Below are 21,603 nucleotides of genomic sequence, written 5' to 3' on the forward strand. Positions count from 1 at the left end.
ACAAAACATGATTTTATTTTAATTAAAAAATCATCTTATCTATCTGTTGTATTCTTATCTATCTATTGTATTCTATTAGCTGTCAATGTAAAAACAAATACAATTATTTAATCGATAATTAATTAGTGTTCTAAAATTATAGAATATGAACTATTTACGGATTACAATTTACAAATATATATTTCTTTCAAAAAAAGAATTTTTTTTTTACAAATATATATTTGTGGATCGTATGTAATAATAATGTATTTTTTTAATTTTATGTTTTACTTAATTTTATTCAGAAGCAAGTGTTTACACGGTGAATTATGAATTTTTGTTCGTATTGGATCATTTGGATGGGTATCAATATCATGGTTAGTTCGGAGATAAACTTACTCAAGTTTGGTTTAGTGTTGCGTGTTTGATCCACTTTTTTTTTTTCCTACATTGATTTTGTCCCTAAAAAGATTGGTTCTATGTAGTATATATCCTAGTGTACAAAAATATATCCTAATGCTCAAAAATATATCCTAATGCACGTCTATCTTATCAGATTTAGATTTTTCAAAAAAAAGTACCAAATACTTTCTTAGCTTGTTTGATTTTGATTTACTCTTTAACCGTGTATATTTCTACATTATACAAATTCTTCAGTCTCCACATTATTTTTCATATATATTTTCGTTTCCAGTTCATTTGCATTAATACAATAGCACAGATATGATCACGTGTGGCTGGTACTAACTTTATATTGAATTTATTACACACGTGATGTTTTCTCTTTGCTGTATTTATTTGTTGCAATCCGATTTCAAGTTAACTAAATCTATAAATAATATTTATTAGATTTGTGGCGGCGGAGATTTTTTGAGTCTATCAACTCACTTAACGTTTTCTGTTTTTTTTAGTACATAAGTTGAAATTAGTATCAGAGCATCATGGTGTACAAAAGTACTCGCAAAGCTGGAGGACCTGCAAAAAGATCTCTAGTCAAAAGTGATGGAAATGTCAACGCTTTATTCCCTCAAGGTGTGGTCGTACCTAGAAGAAAGAGGTCCAAAATTAACATGGTTAGAAATGCCAAGTGGGTTTCCAAGTACGTAGCAAAAGATGAGACACCAAGCGATGTTGAGATTAAGGAAGTTGAAATTGGGGAACCAAATCCTCGTCCCTGGGTAACACAAATCATGATTCCGGGTCCCATTCCGGACTTAGAGAGCATAACAACACATGATAACCTCTTTGAAAATTTCTTTGAAGACATGCCTTCTTCATTTTAATGCTTTGTATTCAACACAGTTATAATTGTCATTTGAACCTTTTGTGATTTTTAGTACCATCGTTTTATGATGCTCTTAACATATCTGTTTCGACATTATTATATTCTTAATCTCTACTTTGATTATGTTTATTTATATCCTTATGTATGATATATGTAGTCATTTGATAATGTCTTGTTAGATTTGTGTTAATATGTATATTCAAAGTATCAAATTGTTGTATTTCCTTTGTTCTATTATGTTGAAAAAATAGACCTTCCAAGTATCACCACATGTAAGTGTTCCACATTAGTTGAAGATGAAAGAGTTAATTACTTTACAAGGGTAATTAAGGGGTTACTTTTCCTATAGCCATATGGTTTTGGGATGGAACCTCATTTGGACTTATAAAGTGGACTCTCTCTCTCTTAGTTTGCGGGTGTGGCCCACACCTGTATTTGACATATTATAACGGACACAACTAAATTTGACACACATGTCAATGCATGAGCTTAAATTCTAATGTAAATAATTTAACATAAAATTGAATTTACAATGTTACTGTCACCAAACTTCATATTAATGCTGCCTATCCAAATAAAAATTTACATGATAATAATAAATTGATTTTCATACAAACGAAAAGAACTAATAGTCAAAGTTAGTAGCGGGTGGAGTAATTTATACAAATATACAATTAGAGATATAATTAAAAGGTAAAAGAATGTTAGAGATAGGCTTAATTGTGTCTTTATTTTATGTTGAATTGATATAGATATAAAGCATGAATCCATCACTCATCAACTCGATGGAACAAGATACAGTTAGTGGACACTAGGCTAATGGTATCCGATTAAATGTAATCTTTTGTAAGCATCAAGTATCAATCTTTGTTAGGAAAGATTAGGAGGATATTATTCATTATTATCATATATATTAGTTTCCTTAATTATAGGCTAAATTGACTCAAGATAATACTTAGAACATCTTGTGATATTATCTTAGGAAGCTATGTACTCTACATATATGATTTGAGATCAATGAGAACAACTCAAGCTTTGAGCCCTAGGAATATATTTTATACTCTATCACTCCCTCTCACATAAAAGGTCATTTCTAGCTCCAATACCATGTCAGAGGACCAACTAAACCAAAAGATTAAGTTGATGGTTGAGGTCTAAGAATATGTTTTATACTCCATCAATCTTGACTAATTTATTTAATTAATTGATCAAATCAACTTTTTTTTTTTATTTTATTTTATTGCAATTAACTTAGTCGAACTATCTAGCTGTATTTGTTCACTACTGATCATTTTCAAGAATTTCTCTTATGCGTTATATATGGAAATATGGAGGACGGCCTGACCAATACCAGATCTTTGTAAAGATCGTTCAAAGTTTGAATTACAGAAAATTTCATCAAATTATTAAGATGTTCTATCTTGTAAATAACATTGTTTATGCAAGATCATTCGATGAATAATGGTGGTTAATTTCCTATTATTACATAATACCTTCATTTTGGGAAAATCCCTGTTTCTCATGGTGAGAAACGAAATTTGTTTCTCATGAGGGCATTTCCGTTAATAAATCAACAACTTTTTCATTATTGTGGGCCTCACAGTTGAATAAAGTTGTTGATTTATTTACGAAAATGCCATGTGAGAAACCAGATTTGTTTCTCACCATGAGAAATTGGGACACCCTCTTCATTTTTCCGTCTCCATTGAACATTAATCTCACAACGAAAATCCACGTAAGCCATGACAAATTGACAGTACTTCATATCACATTGAAAAAAAAAAAAAAAAAAAAAAACCCTTCAATTGAAAACTTCCACCAAATTTCACGTACTAGATCTATTTATAGAGCATAAAGTTTCATAGTTGAAGGCAACACTACTTAAACCAACAGAAAAAAAAAATCAGAAACAAAACACTATCCATCTTATTGTTAATCCAATAACCTACCATTTTATATACTTCAAACATGGAGATTCTCAAATTTGTCCCATACATTTTTCTCTTTGTTTCTCTATCGTCTGCTAATAGTGTTGTTGATTTTTGTGTTGCAGACTTTAATTTTCCAGATACGTCAGCCGGTTTCTCTTGTAGGAATCCGGCAAATTTAACAGTAGATGACTTTGTTTTCTCTGGTTTGGGTGTTGCGGCTGACCCATTAACAAATATATTTCGTGTATCTGTGACTTCAGCATTTGATCTGACTTTCCCCGCTCACATAGGGTTAGGCCTTTCCATGTCGCGGTTAGACATTGGTGTGGGTGGAGTTGTCCCGATCCACTCACATAGGGTATCAGAACTTATCCTTGTGATTGAAGGAGAAATACTTGCGGGTTTTATAGATTCAAACGATCAAGCATATTATAAAACATTAACCAAGGGAGACATTACGATCTTTCCTCAATCATTACTTCACTTCCAAATTAATGTCGGTAAAACTCCCGCTCTTGCCTTTGTTAGCCTGAACAGTGCAAGCCCTAATTTTCAAACTACTACCACTTCTCTATTTGCCAATGACTTACCTACAGACGTGATTGAGAAGATTACTTTACTTGATGTTGTACAAGCGAAGAAGTTGAAGAGGATCTTTGGTGGCAGTAATTGATACGTAGTATATAAATATGTGAATGTTATCTATTAATGTGTTGTGTACTTAAATTTGTTCTCGTGTAAGTTATACATATTGTAAAACTTGTAAAATGTACAAGGAATTATATGTAAGAATGTAAGATTATGTATGTAATCTAGAAAAAGATGTTCCGGCCGCAAGTATTCATTGTTGTATTATTTGGTGTCGGTTTTATGATTCCATGTTTAGCAATCAATGAACTATAATTTGTTAATTTTTTTTTTTTTTTTTTTTAAAAAAGATAGTATCCTTAAGACTGCATATAAAAATTTAATATATTTATTTATTTTTAGTGAAAAATTGAAATCGGTGTAATAAATATTTAATTATTGTCTATTCTTTCCTCTTTTAACTTCTTACATACAACTTTTAGGGCAAGGACTATATACATCTTTACCTTTTTTTATTTTTATTTATTTATTTTTATTTTAATCAGCTGAGACTTTGGCATGGTATACGTAGTAAATTTTTTTTCTTTGTTTCTCCTTGCTTGGAATAGTATGAAGAAATTAGCTTAGAGATGATATTGATTTTTTTACAATGGTTTATGTCTAGAATGATTAGAGTGCGACTAGACGGTTAGATCAAGAATACAAGGTTGTTGTCTAGTTGGCAAAAACATTAAGTTATGAGTTAAATGCATTTTTGAGCCGCACCCATTTAAAAAAAAAAATGGGTTAGATCAAGAATACAAGGTTGTTTTCATTAAGTTATGTGTCTTTCTTAGTGTTGCGATTATTACAAAATGTAGAAAGTATATATATTTAAAAAAAAACCCCTTTTTTCTTAGTAAAGACATTTTAAACTCACTCTAATCACCAAGGACACTTGAAATTGGACTCTTGAATGAGTATATTTTGGGCCATCGCTGTAGGGAATATTTCAAGCATTACCCCAAACTTGAACCCCACTGTGATCATACACTTAAGCATGGTGGCGTCCAAAGGGAAGGAAGCTAGAGCAAAAGAGTCGCCAACAAGTTTTAGGAACTTGTAAACCGTTCACGAGGTGAAGGTTACACCCCTTAACGATCCAGGAGATCGTTAACTCCAATAGGTCTGGAATCATGACTGGAAGTTCGGGGATGAAGGTACAAATCCAACATAAAAGAGTTTGAACATGCCCTAATAATAGGCATCTACTTTATTCTGATCATATTCATATGCGCTTTCTGACTAACATTCAATCAATAGGTTTACATACCCTAAACCTATTTAATCTATGTTGATTAAATATTAATGCACAAAGAAAACTATTATTGGCGGTCACTTGAATTATAATCTTATTAACCCTAAACAAGATTATTAATTATCTTATTATGCGTGATTACAAGTACCAATTCCCTTTAAACATGCATAAAAGGTGTGATCAAGCAATAACAATAAATATCATCAAGCAACATAATAATCAAAATAATCATGACAATCATAATAAAAATCATAATAATCCAAATAATTATAATCAACATTAAATTAATCATATTAAAGCATAATAATAGCAAGATCCTAGGCATGATATTAACAAGATTAATAACAAACCCTAGCATGTCACTAAACATCAAAAATCAACGCTTTAGCCCTAATATGATACTAACATGAATATTAGGAAAGAAAATAGGAAGCATCGCATGAATCATAATTGTCATATTTGATATTATAACCTTTTCCCTAATCATGATACTAGGAAGACCAAAACACCCTAGACATGAAACTAGGAATCATAATAACAACCTAGACATGATATCTATATCATAATATCAATTAAACAATTAAATCACTTACTTGGATGCCTCGTACCTCTTTCTAATAACAAAATACACACGTTAGTAACTTCAAGAAAAATATAAAAACAATTAAATCAAATAATTGAAAGAAAGATTTTGGACCAAACCCTCAGAAATTAAAACCTTTCACGTCTAGGGAGAAGGCAACTTCGAACAATGTTAGGTATGTCTAGATCTTTTGAATGCAGAATTTTGTATGAGAAAATGCTAATTTAGAAAAGTGAGGGAGAAGATATCAAGAAATTCTTGATGAGAGAGAACTAGAGAGAATTCCTCAGAATTGATGAGAATCGATGGAAATTGATGATTAAAAACAGAATTTTAAGAGGCTATTTATAGAGAAAATCAGCCAGATATGATAAAAACGGAATTAGAGTTTAGAAAATAATAAAACACGACTGCAGCGCCAAACACGGGCCTGTCGCCGGACGCCAGGTCTGTCGCCAGACGCTGGCGACAGAGCTGTCATATGGCGCTGCAAACTAGTTTTCCACGCGTTTTCTTATTTTGATAAAATTTAAACGTACGAGAGGGTAAAACTGTATTTTCCTTAAAAACACTTCTTTTATTCTAATTAAAACTCTTAAAAGTCGATTAAAGTCAATTTATCAATGCTAATTAAATTAGGAATGAAAAGAACCTTCTAGAAAATTCTAAAAGACTATAATCAATCCTAATTGCATTAGGAATGAAAAATCATAATAGGCCCTCCTCTAGATCATTGGGCCGCATAAAAATATCAAACCGAGCCCAGTTTAGTAATTTGACCATAACTTCCTCATTGTTCATCGGAATTGGGCTTATAATATGTCGTTGGAAAACTCTTTTCGAACCCGACCCAACTACACCATTATTGGAACCTTGCCATGAACCAAACCAAACTGGATTGGCTATTTTATCAAAATAGGTTTTCAAACACAGAGAGAAAGAAAAGAAATAAAAACTAACCGCAACACTAGACTTTCCACGCTTTCGCCTCATTCGATTATGATTCGATGTGAAAGGTACCGATACTCATCATTGGGTTTGGTTATGGGGAGACACAAATGGGTGTCTACAGAAGCCCCCACTTTGACTGAGTTTGGAGAAACGCAAGTTTCGAAAACAAAAGTCAAAGTATCAATAGGGACGGAGAATGATTCAGAAAGTTCTGCGATCCTAAATCATTCTTGTAACGCCGATAACTGCAAAATAGCGTTAGTTTAAAATAGATAAGAGAGTTAAGAAACGCGTATCTTGCACCGTCGAGTACACGCCTCTGGGAGTAACCGATTTGTTGCATTTGCCGTTGTGACAACCTTCCACAAGCTAGGGAACGCTATCGAAGATAACTTCTCTTGAAATCACCTCCGGTTGTTTGTGACAACCCTCCACAAGCTAGGGAACGCCGTCGATCAATGCTGCTACATCTCGAGCCTTTTCCTTGAATCATAGTGACAACCTTCCCAATCATAGTAAAAGTCGTCGAAGACCGCCTCATCACGAACCGTTCTTCTCAAATCTTGGTGACAACCTCCACAATCTTAGCAAATGCTATTGAAGACCGCCCATCTCGTGCATGCTATCTTCTCAAATCTTGGTAACAACCTCCACAATCTTAGCGAATGCTGTCGAAGAGCGCCCATCTCGTGCTATCTTCTCAAATCTTGGTGACAACCTCCACAATCTTAGCGAATGCTGTCGAAGACTGCCCATCTCGTGCTATCTTCTCAAATCTTTGGTGACAACTTCCACAATCTTAGCGAATGTCGTCGAAGACTGCCCATCTCGTGCTATCTTCTCAAATCTTTGGTGACAACCTCCAAAATCTTAGCGAATGCTGTCGAAGACCGCCCATCTCGTGCCATCTTCTCAAATCTTGGTGACAACCTCCACAATCTTAGCGAATGTTGTCGAAGATAACTTTACTTGAAGTCATCCTCAGTTGTTGCGACAATATTCTGAAGAAAATTACCGAAGACCAACGCTTGTCGATCTTTAAAGCTCGCTTGAACTTTGCTTTAGCCGGTGTATCGGCGCTTCTGCTGCTTGTAAACCAGTATGTCGGTGCTTTGCTGTTTATGAACCATTGTGTTGGTGCCTTTGCGATGAACCAATGTTTAGGCACTTTTAAGCTAAGTGAGACGATCTTTTATTAGGTCGATCACTTATTGCAATTGTAATCAAGCCGACTACTCAATCATGTCAAATTGCTTATAGGGGCTAACTGGCGTACCAAGGAACCCAAAATTGATATTATGATCTTTCCACATTCATTACTTCACTTCCAAGTAAATGTTGGTGATTCGCCTACTCTTGCGTTTGTTAGCTTAAACAGCGCCAACCCTGGCTTCCAAACCACAACTGTTGCTCTAGCTGCAAATGATATTCCTACTGATATAATTCAAAAGATCACTTTGTTGGATGCTGGGCAGGTGAGAAAGTTGAAGTCAATCTTTGGTGGCACTAATTAATGCTATGTTGCGATGATATATATATGTGTAAAAAAATTTATATCTATGTAATAATTGGATGATATGAAATGTGTTTATTTTTCGAAAAGCTTATAAATTATGTTTATTTGTACTGTTTACTCACACATGAATGCATTTGTAAAATTGAATAACATGCATTTTTTTTTGTTTTGTTTTAAGGATTATTGAATTTATTAAGTTTATTTACCGAAAAAGCTTGAGGTTATTTGTTAAAAATTTGTAATGACTATGATCGAGTTTCTTTTTCGTTTTATATGCGAGTTTTTATCACTATTTTTAGCTATAATTTTGAAATGAAGAAATTAGGAAAATACTTATTTTGAAAATTCATTTACATGTATCCAATAATTTAAATCTCATCTGGTTTGTTTTTTTTCCTTTGAATTAGTGTATGTATAAGAACAAAACTTAGTCAATTAGACATTTAAATAAGTTAATTAATTGTCTAAAAGATATAATAATTATTTTTACTGAGTTGATGAATTTGTTTATTAGCTAATTGCCAAATTAGACACCTCGTGTGTAAATATGCAGAAGCTTCCTTTGAATTCCAAATTCCATTACGCTAATAAATTAATCTTTTAAAGGGATTAAATATAGAGTAAAGAATTGAAAACTAAAAGAAAATGCAAGAAAGTAAATAAAACCAGGGGCTAAACTTTGAAAATAATGTATATATGGTTTCATAAAGTTCTCAAAAGATGTTAATTGGACTTTAATCTTTACTCCCACGTAAGCCATGATCCCATGCATAAAGAATTTTATAATCAAATTTCTACGAGGTTGTATTAGTACATTTACATACTATAAATAGTGACAATGTAAAAGACACTACACCAACCAAAACATATCTGCATTCCTTCCCACTTTTTGTTCTCTAACTTCCCTCAAACATGGATGCTCTCAAAGTTATCTTCCTCTTTGCTCTCCTTGCCCCATTCTCTTATGTGACATTAGTCGTTGATTATTGTGTTGCAGATTTCAATCATCCAGTTGGCCCAGCAGGATACCCTTGTAAAAATCCTGCTAGCCTTACAGCAGATGACTTTGTTTTCTCTGGTTTGCGTAATCCAAGTATAATAACTAATCAGCTTTTCAATCTTAATTCCGCTTTTGCTATAGATGTAACATTCCCATCCTTGAATGGTCTAGGCCTTTCCATGGGACGCCTAGACTTTGGTGTTGGTGGAGCCGTCCCAATTCATTCACACAGAGTGTCAGAACTTATCCTTATATCCGAGGGAACAATAGTTGCTGGTTTTATAGACACAAATGGCACTGCATTCTACAAAACATTACATAAGGGGGATATCATGATCTTTCCACCTACATTACTTCATTTCCAAGTTAATGTCGGGAAAATTCCTGCTCTTGCATTTGTAACCTTAAACAGCCCGAGTCCTGGCTTCGAAATTACTACTCCTTCTCTAGGTGGAAATGACCTTCCTACTGAATTGGTTAAGAAGATGACTTTGTTGGATGCTATACAAGTGAAGAAGTTGAAGAAACTCTTTGGTGGCACTAACTAACACCCCGATTCTACTATGTGCATGGTATTTCAGCTTGTTGGTAAAAAAGAGGGAATTAAAACAGAGTAAATTAAATTAAGAAAGCAAAAGGAAAATCTGATAATATGCTCTTAATATTGCTACATCAATTGATCAATATTTGTGCCTTTATATAGGCTTACATGAAAACAACTTAAGCTAGAAAAGTGGAAGAAATAACAACTTGCTACTGATTTATTCAAAACACTAACTAACCCTTAAGACTCGGACAAAGTAAAACAGAAAAGTTGAAGCATTCTTCATTCAATACACCCCCTTGCTTCAAAGCTACACACACCCATCTTCTGCCTAAAGTAAGTGTGCTTATCAAAAGAAAGAGCCTTCGTGAGTATGTCTGCAGTCTGATTGTTTGTTGCACAAAATTTCAGCTCGACTTCCTTCTTTGCAGCTAAACTTCTGATGTAGTGAAAGCGTATGTCTATGTGCTTGGTTCGACTATGATACGCTGGGTTCTTAGTCATGGCAATTGTTGCCTTGTTATCACAGAAAATCTCAGTAGCTTGTTTTTGTTCACAACCAACCTCACTCAACAGTCTTCGCAACCAAACCATTTGACAAGCTGCAGATGTAACAGCCACATACTCGGCTTCAGACGACGAGAGTGCCACTATATCCTGCTTCTTCGAGCTCCATGATATTGCTCCTGACCCCAAGATGAAGGTATGACCTGAGGTGCTTCTTCTATCATCAACACAGCCTGCCCAATCACTGTCACTGAACCCAAACAGCTTGCAATCTGCATTTTGCGCATACCAAATGCCATACTCAAGTGTACCTCTAATGTACCGTAGCACCCTCTTAGCAGCTCCAAGATGTTGCATAGTGGGAGCATGCATATAACGAGAAAGAGCACTTACAGAGTACATGATGTCAGGACGAGTGTGAGTTAGATAATTCAGTCCGCCTACCAAGCTTCTATAATAACTCGAATCCGCAGCTTCAGTACCATCATCATGCCTTAGTTTCTCACTCGTATTCATAGGAGTTGCAGCAGGCTTAGCATTGTACATATGAAACCTATGCAGCAGGTCCTTTGCATATTTCCTTTGCGACACCCTGCAGGGGTGGAGAGTGATTTAGAAGTCAAAGGTTTACTGTATGAAAGTGGTTGTTTGGAAGAGCTTATAATCGGCCGGATTGTCAGATGGGTATCTTAAAAGTTGAATAATCCTTTTACCAGATTAGGTACAAAAGAGTATTTAATAAGTATTTGGTGGCCATTTGAGCTCGTTTATGGCTGGAATTCTCTTTGAGGTTGCGGGTTTTAATTCTCAAATTTTCTCTTTCCCTTTACCCTATTTATTTTTCCTTTCATGTTCTAATCTGAGGTGGGAAATTATTGAAAAAAGGACAAGGGGCAATAAAGAAACCAGGGGAACCTTTCCATCACAAAACCCAAAAGTAAATTTCCAGCGAATAAAAAGACCCAAATTACTGACTGTCCGAGCTTTTCAAGGTACTCTTATGTTACTAAGTTTTTCAAGGTACTCTTTAAATCCCCATTTGATTTTTTTGGCTGCTGTACTTCGTCAGTGGGAGAGGATGGTAATTAGTATCGAAAAGTATCAGGTAACTTAATAGTCTAGACTTTAGTGCTTACTGCCATTAGACTGAAGGGAAAGAAGGGATTGAATTAAGGCATATAAGTTGGTAGCTGGAGGACGGAAGTATGGATTATGATGAGGGACTAGAAACGTAGCAGGCACTTGTCACAGTTTCGCTGATGATGAAAATTTCAGAGCTTTTGTTGGATTGGAGTAGCTGAGGCACCAGGATATATGCATTAAGTTGATTGCAAGAGATGAAGGCTTTACTTTGAGCAAATTATTCACTCCACAAACTAAACCATTGACTTGGGTGTCAGAGACTCATTATTTTCTGCTTCCTTGTATTTCATTGTACTTTTGAGAAACTCTATAATATCATAAGGATCTACGGCTTATCAATAATTCTTGGAGAATTGGAAAAAGTCCTCAAAGTCCCTTCCCCTATACACTTCAAACTAGATATCTTGACATTCTTTTCTTAATTCGAATCACTTTTGTTATGCATCTAAATTTGTTGGTTAATTCATTTTGCTCTCTATTCTGCATAGAACGTGGATGGTGGAGCGATTCCAGGGACGAAGACCGAGCAGCACATAGATCAGCACCTTCTAATCCAAAAGTAAGGGAGGAAAAAGCTCGAGCTCAAGGTGGTGACAACCATGCCTGGCAACACGATAAATTTTTAGAAGCAGAATCTGATGCACATCCACCTACCAAAAAAAGACGGCCATTTAGAGAGGAGAAACTTCCTCTGAAGTCTGAGGATGTAGATAATGCTGTTCCTGAACCTAGTAAGTTGACCATCCTGCTAGCTCTACTGGTGGTACTGGAAGATGGGAACACAGAGCTCATGATCGTCGCCCTTTGGAAAGAAACGAGCATGACCGAGGATATGTAAAGGAGAGGTCGTTTTCAAACCGAGGACGAGTTGAAAATACTGGCTTTCCTCCCAGAGGCAGGTTTAATGGTGCTGATGATAATGGCAAATTCAGGGGGAGGGAGAATTTTGGTGGAAGACAAGGGTATCGTTCAAGTGGTTCCCAGGCTGAGAAGTGGAAGCATGACTTGTATGACGAGGCTAATAGAAGTCCACCCCCTAAAAAGGAGGAAGATCCGGTAGCGAAGGTGGAAGCATTACTTTCTTTGTAGATTGGGCAAGGCTTGGTAGAATCACTGTTGTTGGTTCTAGATTGAGGACTTGTTAGTTTGTGTAATTCTTATATGATTGTCTAATGTCTAGTGATTCTAATTTGGCAATGTTAATTGATCAAGCCTTTTACAGCTTTTGGTGTGCTGGGAGGACTTTGTTTTGTACATTTGGCATACAATTGCCAATTGTTGTGATTGATCCTGGCCGTCCTGCATTTCTCTATGCTATATTAAGACAACGCTTGAAGCATGAATTTGTAACTCCATTCTACAGCAGACCTTGAAGGTTCGTTTTTTCTACATCTTTCGCTTTTGCTAAGTTCAAATCTAAACAGAAGACATCATAATTTTGACCATGAATGATGACGATGCATGTTGAGCTTGAATTGACTTAGCTCGAGCTGTACTCAGTGAGTCTGATACTACGCTCAACTCGAAAATTTGTGTGCTCAATGTTGAATTTTCACTCAAATTCACGAGTTCAAGCTGTAAACGAGTTCAAGCTGATGGCAATGTATATAAGTGCTCTCAAAATGCATGCAAGCCTCAGTGAATACTTTAAAAATTATATGTCAAAATTATGCCACTAAATCAGCAAGATGGCAAGTAGCAACTATAAGCTGTCCGTGTGAATTTATGCTAAACTCGGTTCATAGGCGAGCAAGGGAGTTTCTATTGTAGCCAGACGTGGCCTAGAGAGTTTGCTGTATGAAAATACACATGAGACATGGCCTCATCTAATAATCCATTCCCTGTTGATTCTCCTGAAGGTGCTCCAGTACATTTTTCTTCCCAATCAACATTTCAGCCAGTCCTAGCAAGCAGATATACAGAGATTTTTCAGACAAGAAATGAGATAATGTGACGGCTAATACTAGACAAAGGTAGTACTACTTGCTGCCTCGAAAGAGCTCATTATTATTAGTCGTTGATAAAGCGGGGAACAGAGTGTACCATTGGTATAGTGACGACAATCATGGTGGCCAAGGCGTAAATCAGTTTGCCAGCTGCTGTTGAACTTATAGGCAGCTTCTACAGCATTTGATAACTTGGATGAACCAATGTACCAACACTTTTTCTTAGGAATCTTGCTAATTTTCCTTACCAGAATATTTCCTAAACAATCAAGATGATTAACAAAAGAGAGTTACAAATTCGTGCAGTGCTGCGGGTTATGGAGTAAAACAAATGCGATGAACCGCAGCACGAGTAATTCACAGTATCCGCTTACCTGGGATAGCTCTACCAGATAAGGCAGCCAGAGCCACATATATTTTTCAGGATCCTGAGGCTGAAAATCAAACACTAAGCCCTGCAAACAATAACCATTCTACAGGATAAGGACAACTTGATCAAGTCTGATCTCTTCAATAAAACTATCCACCAATAAGCAATGTCAATTTCTATATTGTGCTCCTAAGATCACCATAGTGACACACGTGAATCACGAGTCCTGTACACTATGGCGGAGCATCATGCTTAGTGCTCCCGGGAGCATGAAATAATTTTCCGAACTTTTTATTTGGGGGAGGGGGTGATATGGAAGAGAGCAACCTGGCAATTTGAAGGAGGAGAGGCAGAAGTTATGGATGGTTTGATGATGAGCATGAAATGCTGAAGATTCCACAAGTTGAGAGAATAGGCAGCAGACATGAGTAATTGAGCAGGTCCCTTGGTTGCCCGTAGAGGCGTTGTGGCTACATAAATTTCATCTCTGCCTCTTCCCGGCGCCGTGAATGAGGAATTGCCTGGAAGGTTGATGGCCATTTTTATCACTTTTTATTGTCAATTTACCTCTATGCTGTAATGACACATTTAGACACAGAATGTGGTTAGCCTCTTAGAAGTTTTCTGCTTTTCTCAGATAAGTGGCCAGCAGTGGTAGACCCATCCTATTTTTTACAATAGGTATCAATATATTGATATATTGAATTAATAATATCCTTAGCTTTGTTTTGGACCTTTATATAACATAATAAATAAAAAACTAGTATGTAAATTTATAAAAGGACTACCACCGCGATTGTTTTGTGTCTTACAAATCTTAATATATCTAGGTTTGTCTTGTACAATATTGACTAGGCATATTTGTTAATTTACAAATATAATCTGCAAGTCATAAAAAGTCTACAAAACTTTTTGTGTGCTTTGGGTGTATAATAATTTTAGTACATGTCTTGTAACTTTTTAAATCATAGAAGATGAACTCATATTTCATATTGCTGGACAGTAAATTTATCATATCATAGACAAAGACATGGAGTAATTTGTTAAGGATTTTGACACAAACAATTTAGAAGATTGTTAGCAGGTCAAATAGAGTATGTTCAATCTAATATAAAGGACAGTGAATTTACTCTAAACAAGTATAAAACACAATACACCGTATTTTATTGATCTAATAGCGAGCCAGAATTATACTGCCCATCTTGGATGAACATACAAAAGTCTGATAAAAGCTCATTACATCCTTATTTCACCAAAATGGGCTTAATTCGACCACATCGAAATTACAACCATTACTACATAATACATATAGCTGACCAATATAACATATTCCTCTAATTTAACATGCACACACAAATTAAAAGGAAAGGTAAATCCGTTACATAATCTCAGGAAACGGAAGTTTTTTTCCAAATCATGCAGTATCAGCCTCAATAACAGCAACAGCAGCCTCTGCTTCTGGTTCTGCAGGTGCTGCAGCAGGACCAGCCTTCACTTCATCACTCTTCTCAGCCGGCTTCTTCGCTTCTGCAGTGTCATCCTGCTTCACTGTAGTTTCCTCCCTTGCTTCCTTGACTTCTGCTTCCTTGTTTTCCTTTTTGCTTTCCTCTACCACAGGCTCTGGTGCCACCTTTGAGGACTCCTCGACAGGAGTAGACGACTTCTTGTCCTCAACCTCCAGCTCTTCTATTGCTTTCTTAGCCTCCTCGACTGCTTGATCATCATCCTTTGTTTCAGTGTTTTTCTTTTTCTTGTTCTGCAACATTTTCTGCTTCAACTGCAGCAGGTTCTGCTGGCTGTTGTTGCTCTTCCTCAGTTTTTCGCGTCTTCTTGTACTGCAGTATTTTCAGTTTTTTTCACCTTTTACTGATGTTGGTGGCGCGGACTGTTTCTCTTCTGCAGAGTCAACCTTAGGCTGCTCTGGCTCGGCGACTTCTGCTGCCTTCTCTTCTTCTAATTGTGGTGAAGTTTTTGCTGGTTCCTCCACTTTCTTCTCCTGTGGCAGTGCATTTTTGAGCTGAAGCAACCTGTTCAAGTTTAACCTTTAAGAAAATAATTTGTTTGAGTCCAATTTACTTCAATTGGGCCGGTCCATAAATGATTCAATTACAAAGCCCAAGGCTAAGGTTCAACTCTCCAAACCATGTCAAGTCAGTTAAGGCCCGGTCAGTGTGGCAAGCCCACTTGATTCATGACCCACTTATCTATTGAAAAAAGGTATAAAAGCATTTAATCCTCTCTCTACAATCATACACATTAAGCCTCAAGCAATTAATACTCTTGCACAGCTTTCTATTTCTAAACGTTGTACTGACTTCGGCATCGGAGGGGCCTTCCTCAGCAACACCTCCGAGGCCAGTTTATGTGTGTCTGCTGTTAGGAAACCCTCGGCCTAGTCATCACTCGGACTGAGATCAATCTTCAGCCCACCAAAAAGGACCTTGCCGAAGGTCCCATTTTTACCCGAAACATAATTAACTAAGAAAAACAATATGGATCTAGATGAAGTTGCTAGTGGACCAACAATTTGTTGCTACATATCAATAATTAAATATGTTTCTCAATATCTGCATTATTTTGATTGAATACGTAGGTTAACTCAACAATAACAATTAAAAAAAAACGAAATTCAATTTTAGATGTTAGCTATCAATCATACTCAAAGTTAGTGCAGGGATAGTTTGAAAAATCAAACTGATGCATCTATTGTATAAACGGATGTGGCAAATGAGAACTCCGTACTATTTTGTAATCATGCACCACGAATGGCAGTAAAAACCTTAAGATGTATGCAATCCTTATTAAACAAGCACATGATCAAAAACCTTGATAAATTATGTTTTCAAATACTGTATAAATTTAGCTAGTGAGAGGATTTAAAATAGTTAAAAATACTAGGAAGGAACACTCAAGTACAATTATTGGGTATACATATTGTACTGAATCAACATATATAGACATATAGTACTGCATCACTACATACTCCCTCTGTCTAAATTTAGTTACTACGATTATAGTACAACGCGACACAAGAAATATTAGGAGTATTAAATTAATTAATCTTTAATTTTGTTGTATATCATAAGAAATAACTAGATTGATAAAACAATAATAGAGGAACTGAGGAATTGATATTGAATTATTATTTTACCTGGACAGTGGCCATGGCTATGAAGGAATTTGAGTAAAATGATGAAAAGTGATTAAAAAGAAAACAAGACAAGGGTGTTAAAAGAAAGCAAATAAGGCAAGTGAATAAGCTGAGAAAAGTTGATGAAGAAATTGATCAATGGGAAAGAGTATTTATAGGGCTTATCAAGTGATGGTGCATCTACAAATTTTATTAGGTGGGACCAAGGGGAAAAAAAAATAAAATAAAAAATGATTCTCTAGTGGGAGTATTTTTGAAAACCTTGGAACTTTAATGAATTGATATTTGATCGCACTGAATTTAAGGTCAAATTAGCATGCATGTTGGCTTGGTATAATATGAGTATGTCAAAAAGATAAGAGATTTTACCATATCTAATAGAAACAAAAATGATTTATTTGAATAAAAAGGGTTATTTAAAATATAAAGATGAAAAAGTTAAGATAATAAATATTTAACAACATTGAAAGCTGTATGATTAAGTTTTAAATTTTAATTTAACTTAAAATTCTCTATGAATTAAGATTTTAAGTCACATCGATGTGGCTGGGAAGTCAATTTAAGTCAATTTACACTATGAATCTGTGTTAAAATAAAACCTTTCACATTTATAAAAATCTTAGCTTACATGTATGTAGCCAATACAACAATAATGTAACGCTATTTTTCTTTATAATTATTGAAGAAGTGAATTGTAGTATGAAAATATTTTCAAATTTGAACTTACAAACATTTAGAAAGTGACGATTTTATTAGTTGTTTGAAAGGGAGTTAGGGTGAACCGAGATAAATCTTGTTTAGTTTGTGTTTGATATCATCATTCAATGTTTTGGAGTTGTGTGCTGCTGTGCTTTGTGCAGTCTCTCTTAAGGGTACCCTCACTATGATTCACTCATGTTCATACATAATACTCCTAGAATCCCTAGTTATTGGCTATTTCTAGCAACCTCCAAGTTCTATCTTAGTGAATTTGTTAAGTATTCAGTAAGTCAAACTTAGGGACTAATGAAATATGATTCATTCAAGACTTTTTTACACTGGATATACCATTACACGATCATATTACATCTTCATGCTAGAAGCTATTATTTCATAAAGTAGAATTATTTATTATAACTCAAGATTTTATATCTTTTTGTGGCGAAATCAAGAGATCGCGCATGTTAAATTGTGTAATATTAAGCTATGAATATATGAATAATGATAATATCAACCTTTTTTGTACAAATCTTTGTGAAAAATATACAATAACTGAAAATCGTTAGGCATCTCCCTAGTGTAAAAATTCATTGAAACAAAATAAAAGAGTACAAAATATACCTCTAGACTTTTATGTGAATAATGCTCCGATCCATTTTTGTTTGGATCCTTTTTTAACAAGATTGTTGTTTTGTATCTTAGTCCGATCCTTATAAATACTTAGCTATATAAATCTTTTCAAGTTGGAACTTTTTTTTTCTCACATTTGTATGATATAGCAAAACATATGTTACAAATAATTTTACAATTTACAAAACAATTTGGAATTTTTGTTGGATCAAAGTAAATTGTACGTTAATTGTATCAAGAAATGAATATTTAGAGCAGAAATTGCGCAACGAGCCATTTATGTTTAAATATTTAGAATTATTTGAAAGAGGAAATAATTTGATATGGAGTAATAAAATGAATGTATAATGAATTAATGATAGCCATTACTTTATTTATTTTCCTGATTAATAATTACTTAAAACTAAACCCTTTTCTATTTTATAGATACATTTATTTTAACAAAAACAAAGTGATAACTTACAAGACAATCATAAAGAAAAAACTATTACATATTTACATGCATGAAAGAATGAAGATATATGCCTTTCATTTAAAAATAGTAAAAGAGACATATAATAAAAGAAAAGAGCCAATATGTTAGGTTTAAGTCCTAGAATCATGGTGAATTGAAAATGGTTGCTGAATTTCATTACAGAAACATAAAACGACATTATATAAGGTAGCAAAAAAGCCTTATTTTCAAAAACCTTGCGTAAGCAAATGGAATAATCATGTATATCTATTGGTGCTAATTTTTGAACATGATAGATCTAGCCATTGGAACCTAACTTATTAGCCACCGAAAGGCCTTCTCTGACACCACTTTTCCCCCATATATTTTTTTTGTTGGATGGGACTCATATTGGTAGTCATGTCTAGTTACATGGTCAATAAAAAATAGTATTAGGCATTTAGGCTACTAGCTATATACCCTTTACAGTAACGGATAACTGTGAGTTCAATTGAAACAACTATATATTAGAAGATTGAGAAAAAAGTAATAAACGGAAATAGAGTTGTTAAATGTATTGAATGAGATCACGAAACATATACAATCATGGCTAGGAAGTTATAATTCTTAGATAAAAAAAAAATAAAAAAAAAATAAAAAAAAAAAATAAAAAAAACTTATATAATTACGGTATAAGTGCATGTCGAAAAGACAAAAACTCTAAACTCTATAATTAACGAAAAAACTATTTACACATCACACTTTGTATGAAATAGAAGTACATAATTATACTTCCTAATTCCATTCAAAACGGCTATTTAACCCTTAAATTTTACAATATCGCTCCATAATAAGCTAAATAACATGTTCATTATTCATTTTAGCCCCCAACTGGCCTTGTGTGTTAAAGGTCATCATGACCGACAAAAACCCTATTAACTTGTAACTTGCTTCTAAGTACGTCTTCAATATTCAGTTAGCCTGCTCAGTAATCACATCTACTCGACTAAAGCCTTACTAGCTTGTTACTTGTAACTTATCTTTTTATCGAATATCGTAAGAAGAAGAAGAATGTATGCATGGTAAAAGAATATTGTAGATCCCAATTATATCTAGCAAACCCAACTGAAGACTTCGTACGTTTATGTTATTAAAAGTGACTTGATAAATGTGCTAAGAGCCATGTTTTATTGTCACTAGTTCACTACACATCCCATATTAAACCTCAAATTCCTTGTTTGGGCAAACGGCTAACGCCCCCCTTCCAAAAGTTGCTTAATTAGCTTTATGATTTCATGTACTATGACCGATTAGAAAAAATTGGACGGTGATTAGGCCCCACTAATCACATCTTTACAGCTTCATGGCCAATCACATTTTGCCAACTGTCAAAAGTATTAATCATCCTACGTGTTTTCCTTGTCAAATCCGCTACTAGTCTTCTATCCTTACTAAATTGCATGATTTCTTCATTGATTCATTAATGGAAATAATAGGGTTGGGTGTACGGTTTATATGTTAGTTCTAGTGAATAATTCTTTTCATCATTAATTGTTTTTAAAGATACATCTTTTTTTTTAGTAAGTTGTAATTTAAGATGGAAACTTAGTTCGCTTGGCTTATTGGAATTCTACTTGTGAGAAAATAATTTTGTTGTACCTTCACAGGGTTAATATATGAACCAAGCGAGTATTATTATTCACTGACACACACTGTTTAGGGTAAAAATACCCTATGCCACGTGGCCCAGTAGAATGATGACACGTGGCAGCCCATCAGAGGTCCAACGGGATCCAATCGGATGCTGACACGTGGCGTTGTACCTCCAATGGGGGAGTAGATCCTCATCTGCTATAAATAGAGGAAATTCCTCATTTATTACTCGTTCATAAATACATACACAAAACCCGAGCAATAGTAATTGCAGAATCTCTCTGAATCAGTGAGAAAAAACCCATTTACTTTCCATCCGTTTACCCATCCGGAATCATACTAACTTGATCGTCGGAGGCGAACTCCACCCAACCGGAGTTTTCGTGGTTTTGCAGGTACAGACGTCACACGCGCATACTCAGTATTGTAACTCTCCCGAGGACTCAAGAAACACCCGAAACTTTGGCGCCGTCTGTGGGGAGAGTACTACTGAGATGGCATCTGACACTGTACCGTGTGCAGAGGGCAGCCGGCCTACGGCTGACCCTGAGGTCTGATAGGCTTATCGCGTACCTAACAAAAATAACCTAACTATTCCTTCTAACTGTGTAGTAGGGCAAGTAAGGATCGAATCCCAAGAGACTATGGTTCATTCAATTAATCAGACTCAATTAATCACTAAGCACGTGACCAATCAATAATGGATGATAATAATCAACTAATTTATTAAATAACACAATTAACTAGAGGAAATATTAATCAATAAACTAAAGCATCCAAGATCAAGCATCACCACGATTATGATTGATAAACTAATAAATCTACCCCCAATATATAAATCAATTGACAAGAAGAAAAGCAATCCCTAATAATAATACCAAAGGTCTCTTCCGAGTTATCAATGGCTTCCCAAATTAACTATCAAGCCTACTTCCGTGGAATCAAGCGAATAAGGGACATTAAACACCATGCCTAGATTCCTAATTATTCAATCATCTACTTCCGTGATGATCTTCAAACCCTTAATTGAAATAACCTAATCCCGTTAATACCCAACTTCCGTTGCAATAAGAACAAAGGGATGATAACAATACTAATTATCCCTAATCTAGTATTGGCATAAACACAATCAATTAAGCATGTCAATTGGGATTATTATTGGGGAATTTAAAGATCTACTTTATACATCAATCATAATCGGGCTTAGCAAGATCCCGGATTAAGGAAACTACTCACAAATCATAATTAAATCAAAAACAAGATCTAATAGAGAACACATAATTAAAGAACTATAAAATAAATAAAAGAGATGGAAAGTAAGAAATACCAAATACTTCAATTGATGATCTTGAATTCTTGAGGAACAATTAATAAAACTAGGATTAAAGATTGAAATT

General features: G+C 34.8%; 4 protein-coding genes and 1 pseudogene across 6 annotated transcripts; 3 read left to right on the forward strand and 2 right to left on the reverse strand.

Moving 5' to 3' along the window:
- The first annotated feature begins 2,249 nt into the window (after positions 1–2,249).
- LOC110715833 (auxin-binding protein ABP19a-like) lies at positions 2,250–4,627 on the forward strand. The gene has a single exon (XM_021894448.1). The coding sequence runs from the start codon at positions 3,233–3,235 to the stop codon at positions 3,866–3,868; it is 636 nt and encodes a 211-aa protein (XP_021750140.1). The 5' UTR covers positions 2,250–3,232; the 3' UTR covers positions 3,869–4,627.
- Positions 4,628–9,042: 4,415 nt separating this feature from the next.
- On the forward strand, positions 9,043–9,678 carry LOC110715737 (auxin-binding protein ABP19a-like). The gene has a single exon (XM_021894344.1). It carries the CDS (start codon positions 9,043–9,045, stop codon positions 9,676–9,678), a length of 636 nt encoding a protein of 211 aa, XP_021750036.1.
- A 1,058-nt stretch (positions 9,679–10,736) lies between these two features.
- On the forward strand, positions 10,737–12,732 carry LOC110715875. The gene is made up of 3 exons (XM_021894497.1): positions 10,737–10,806; positions 11,813–11,911; positions 12,061–12,732. Exons 1-3 carry the CDS (start codon positions 10,737–10,739, stop codon positions 12,411–12,413), a joined length of 522 nt encoding a protein of 173 aa, XP_021750189.1. The 3' UTR covers positions 12,414–12,732.
- Positions 12,733–12,990: 258 nt separating this feature from the next.
- Positions 12,991–14,394, reverse strand: LOC110715823 (annotated as a pseudogene).
- Positions 14,395–14,780: 386 nt separating this feature from the next.
- On the reverse strand, positions 14,781–16,984 carry LOC110715822. 3 transcript variants are annotated; one of them, XM_021894437.1, is made up of 2 exons: positions 16,792–16,923; positions 14,781–15,636 (listed from the first exon to the last, which is right to left on the reverse strand). In XM_021894437.1, exon 2 carries the CDS (start codon positions 15,403–15,405, stop codon positions 15,055–15,057), a length of 351 nt encoding a protein of 116 aa, XP_021750129.1. In that variant the 5' UTR covers positions 15,406–15,636; positions 16,792–16,923; the 3' UTR covers positions 14,781–15,054. The 3 variants fall into 3 exon arrangements, 1 of the variants encoding a protein (XP_021750129.1); XR_002510349.1 differs by lacking the exon at positions 14,781–15,636 and adding an exon at positions 15,643–15,667 and having other exon boundaries at positions 16,792–16,984; XR_002510348.1 differs by lacking the exon at positions 14,781–15,636 and adding an exon at positions 15,643–15,682 and having other exon boundaries at positions 16,792–16,984.
- Between the last annotated feature and the right edge of the window lie 4,619 nt (positions 16,985–21,603).

This window comes from Chenopodium quinoa, unplaced genomic scaffold (assembly GCF_001683475.1).
Source record: "Chenopodium quinoa cultivar QQ74 unplaced genomic scaffold, ASM168347v1, whole genome shotgun sequence".
Lineage (NCBI taxonomy): Eukaryota > Viridiplantae > Streptophyta > Magnoliopsida > Caryophyllales > Amaranthaceae > Chenopodium > Chenopodium quinoa.

Bases quoted from the DNA above. Each gene is read 5' to 3' on its own strand.
- LOC110715737 (XM_021894344.1), top strand. From the start codon at position 9,043: ATGGATGCTCTCAAAGTTATCTTCCTCTTTGCTCTCCTTGCCCCATTC.
- LOC110715875 (XM_021894497.1), top strand. From the start codon at position 10,737: ATGCAGCAGGTCCTTTGCATATTTCCTTTGCGACACCCTGCAGGGGTG. The intron at 10,807-11,812 runs GTTTACTGTATG...TATTCTGCATAG, and splicing joins GAGTGATTTAGAAGTCAAAG to AACGTGGATGGTGGAGCGAT. The intron at 11,912-12,060 runs GTGGTGACAACC...GAACCTAGTAAG, and splicing joins GGAAAAAGCTCGAGCTCAAG to TTGACCATCCTGCTAGCTCT.
- LOC110715822 (XM_021894437.1), bottom strand. From the start codon at position 15,405: ATGTTGCAGAACAAGAAAAAGAAAAACACTGAAACAAAGGATGATGAT.
- LOC110715833 (XM_021894448.1), top strand. From the start codon at position 3,233: ATGGAGATTCTCAAATTTGTCCCATACATTTTTCTCTTTGTTTCTCTA.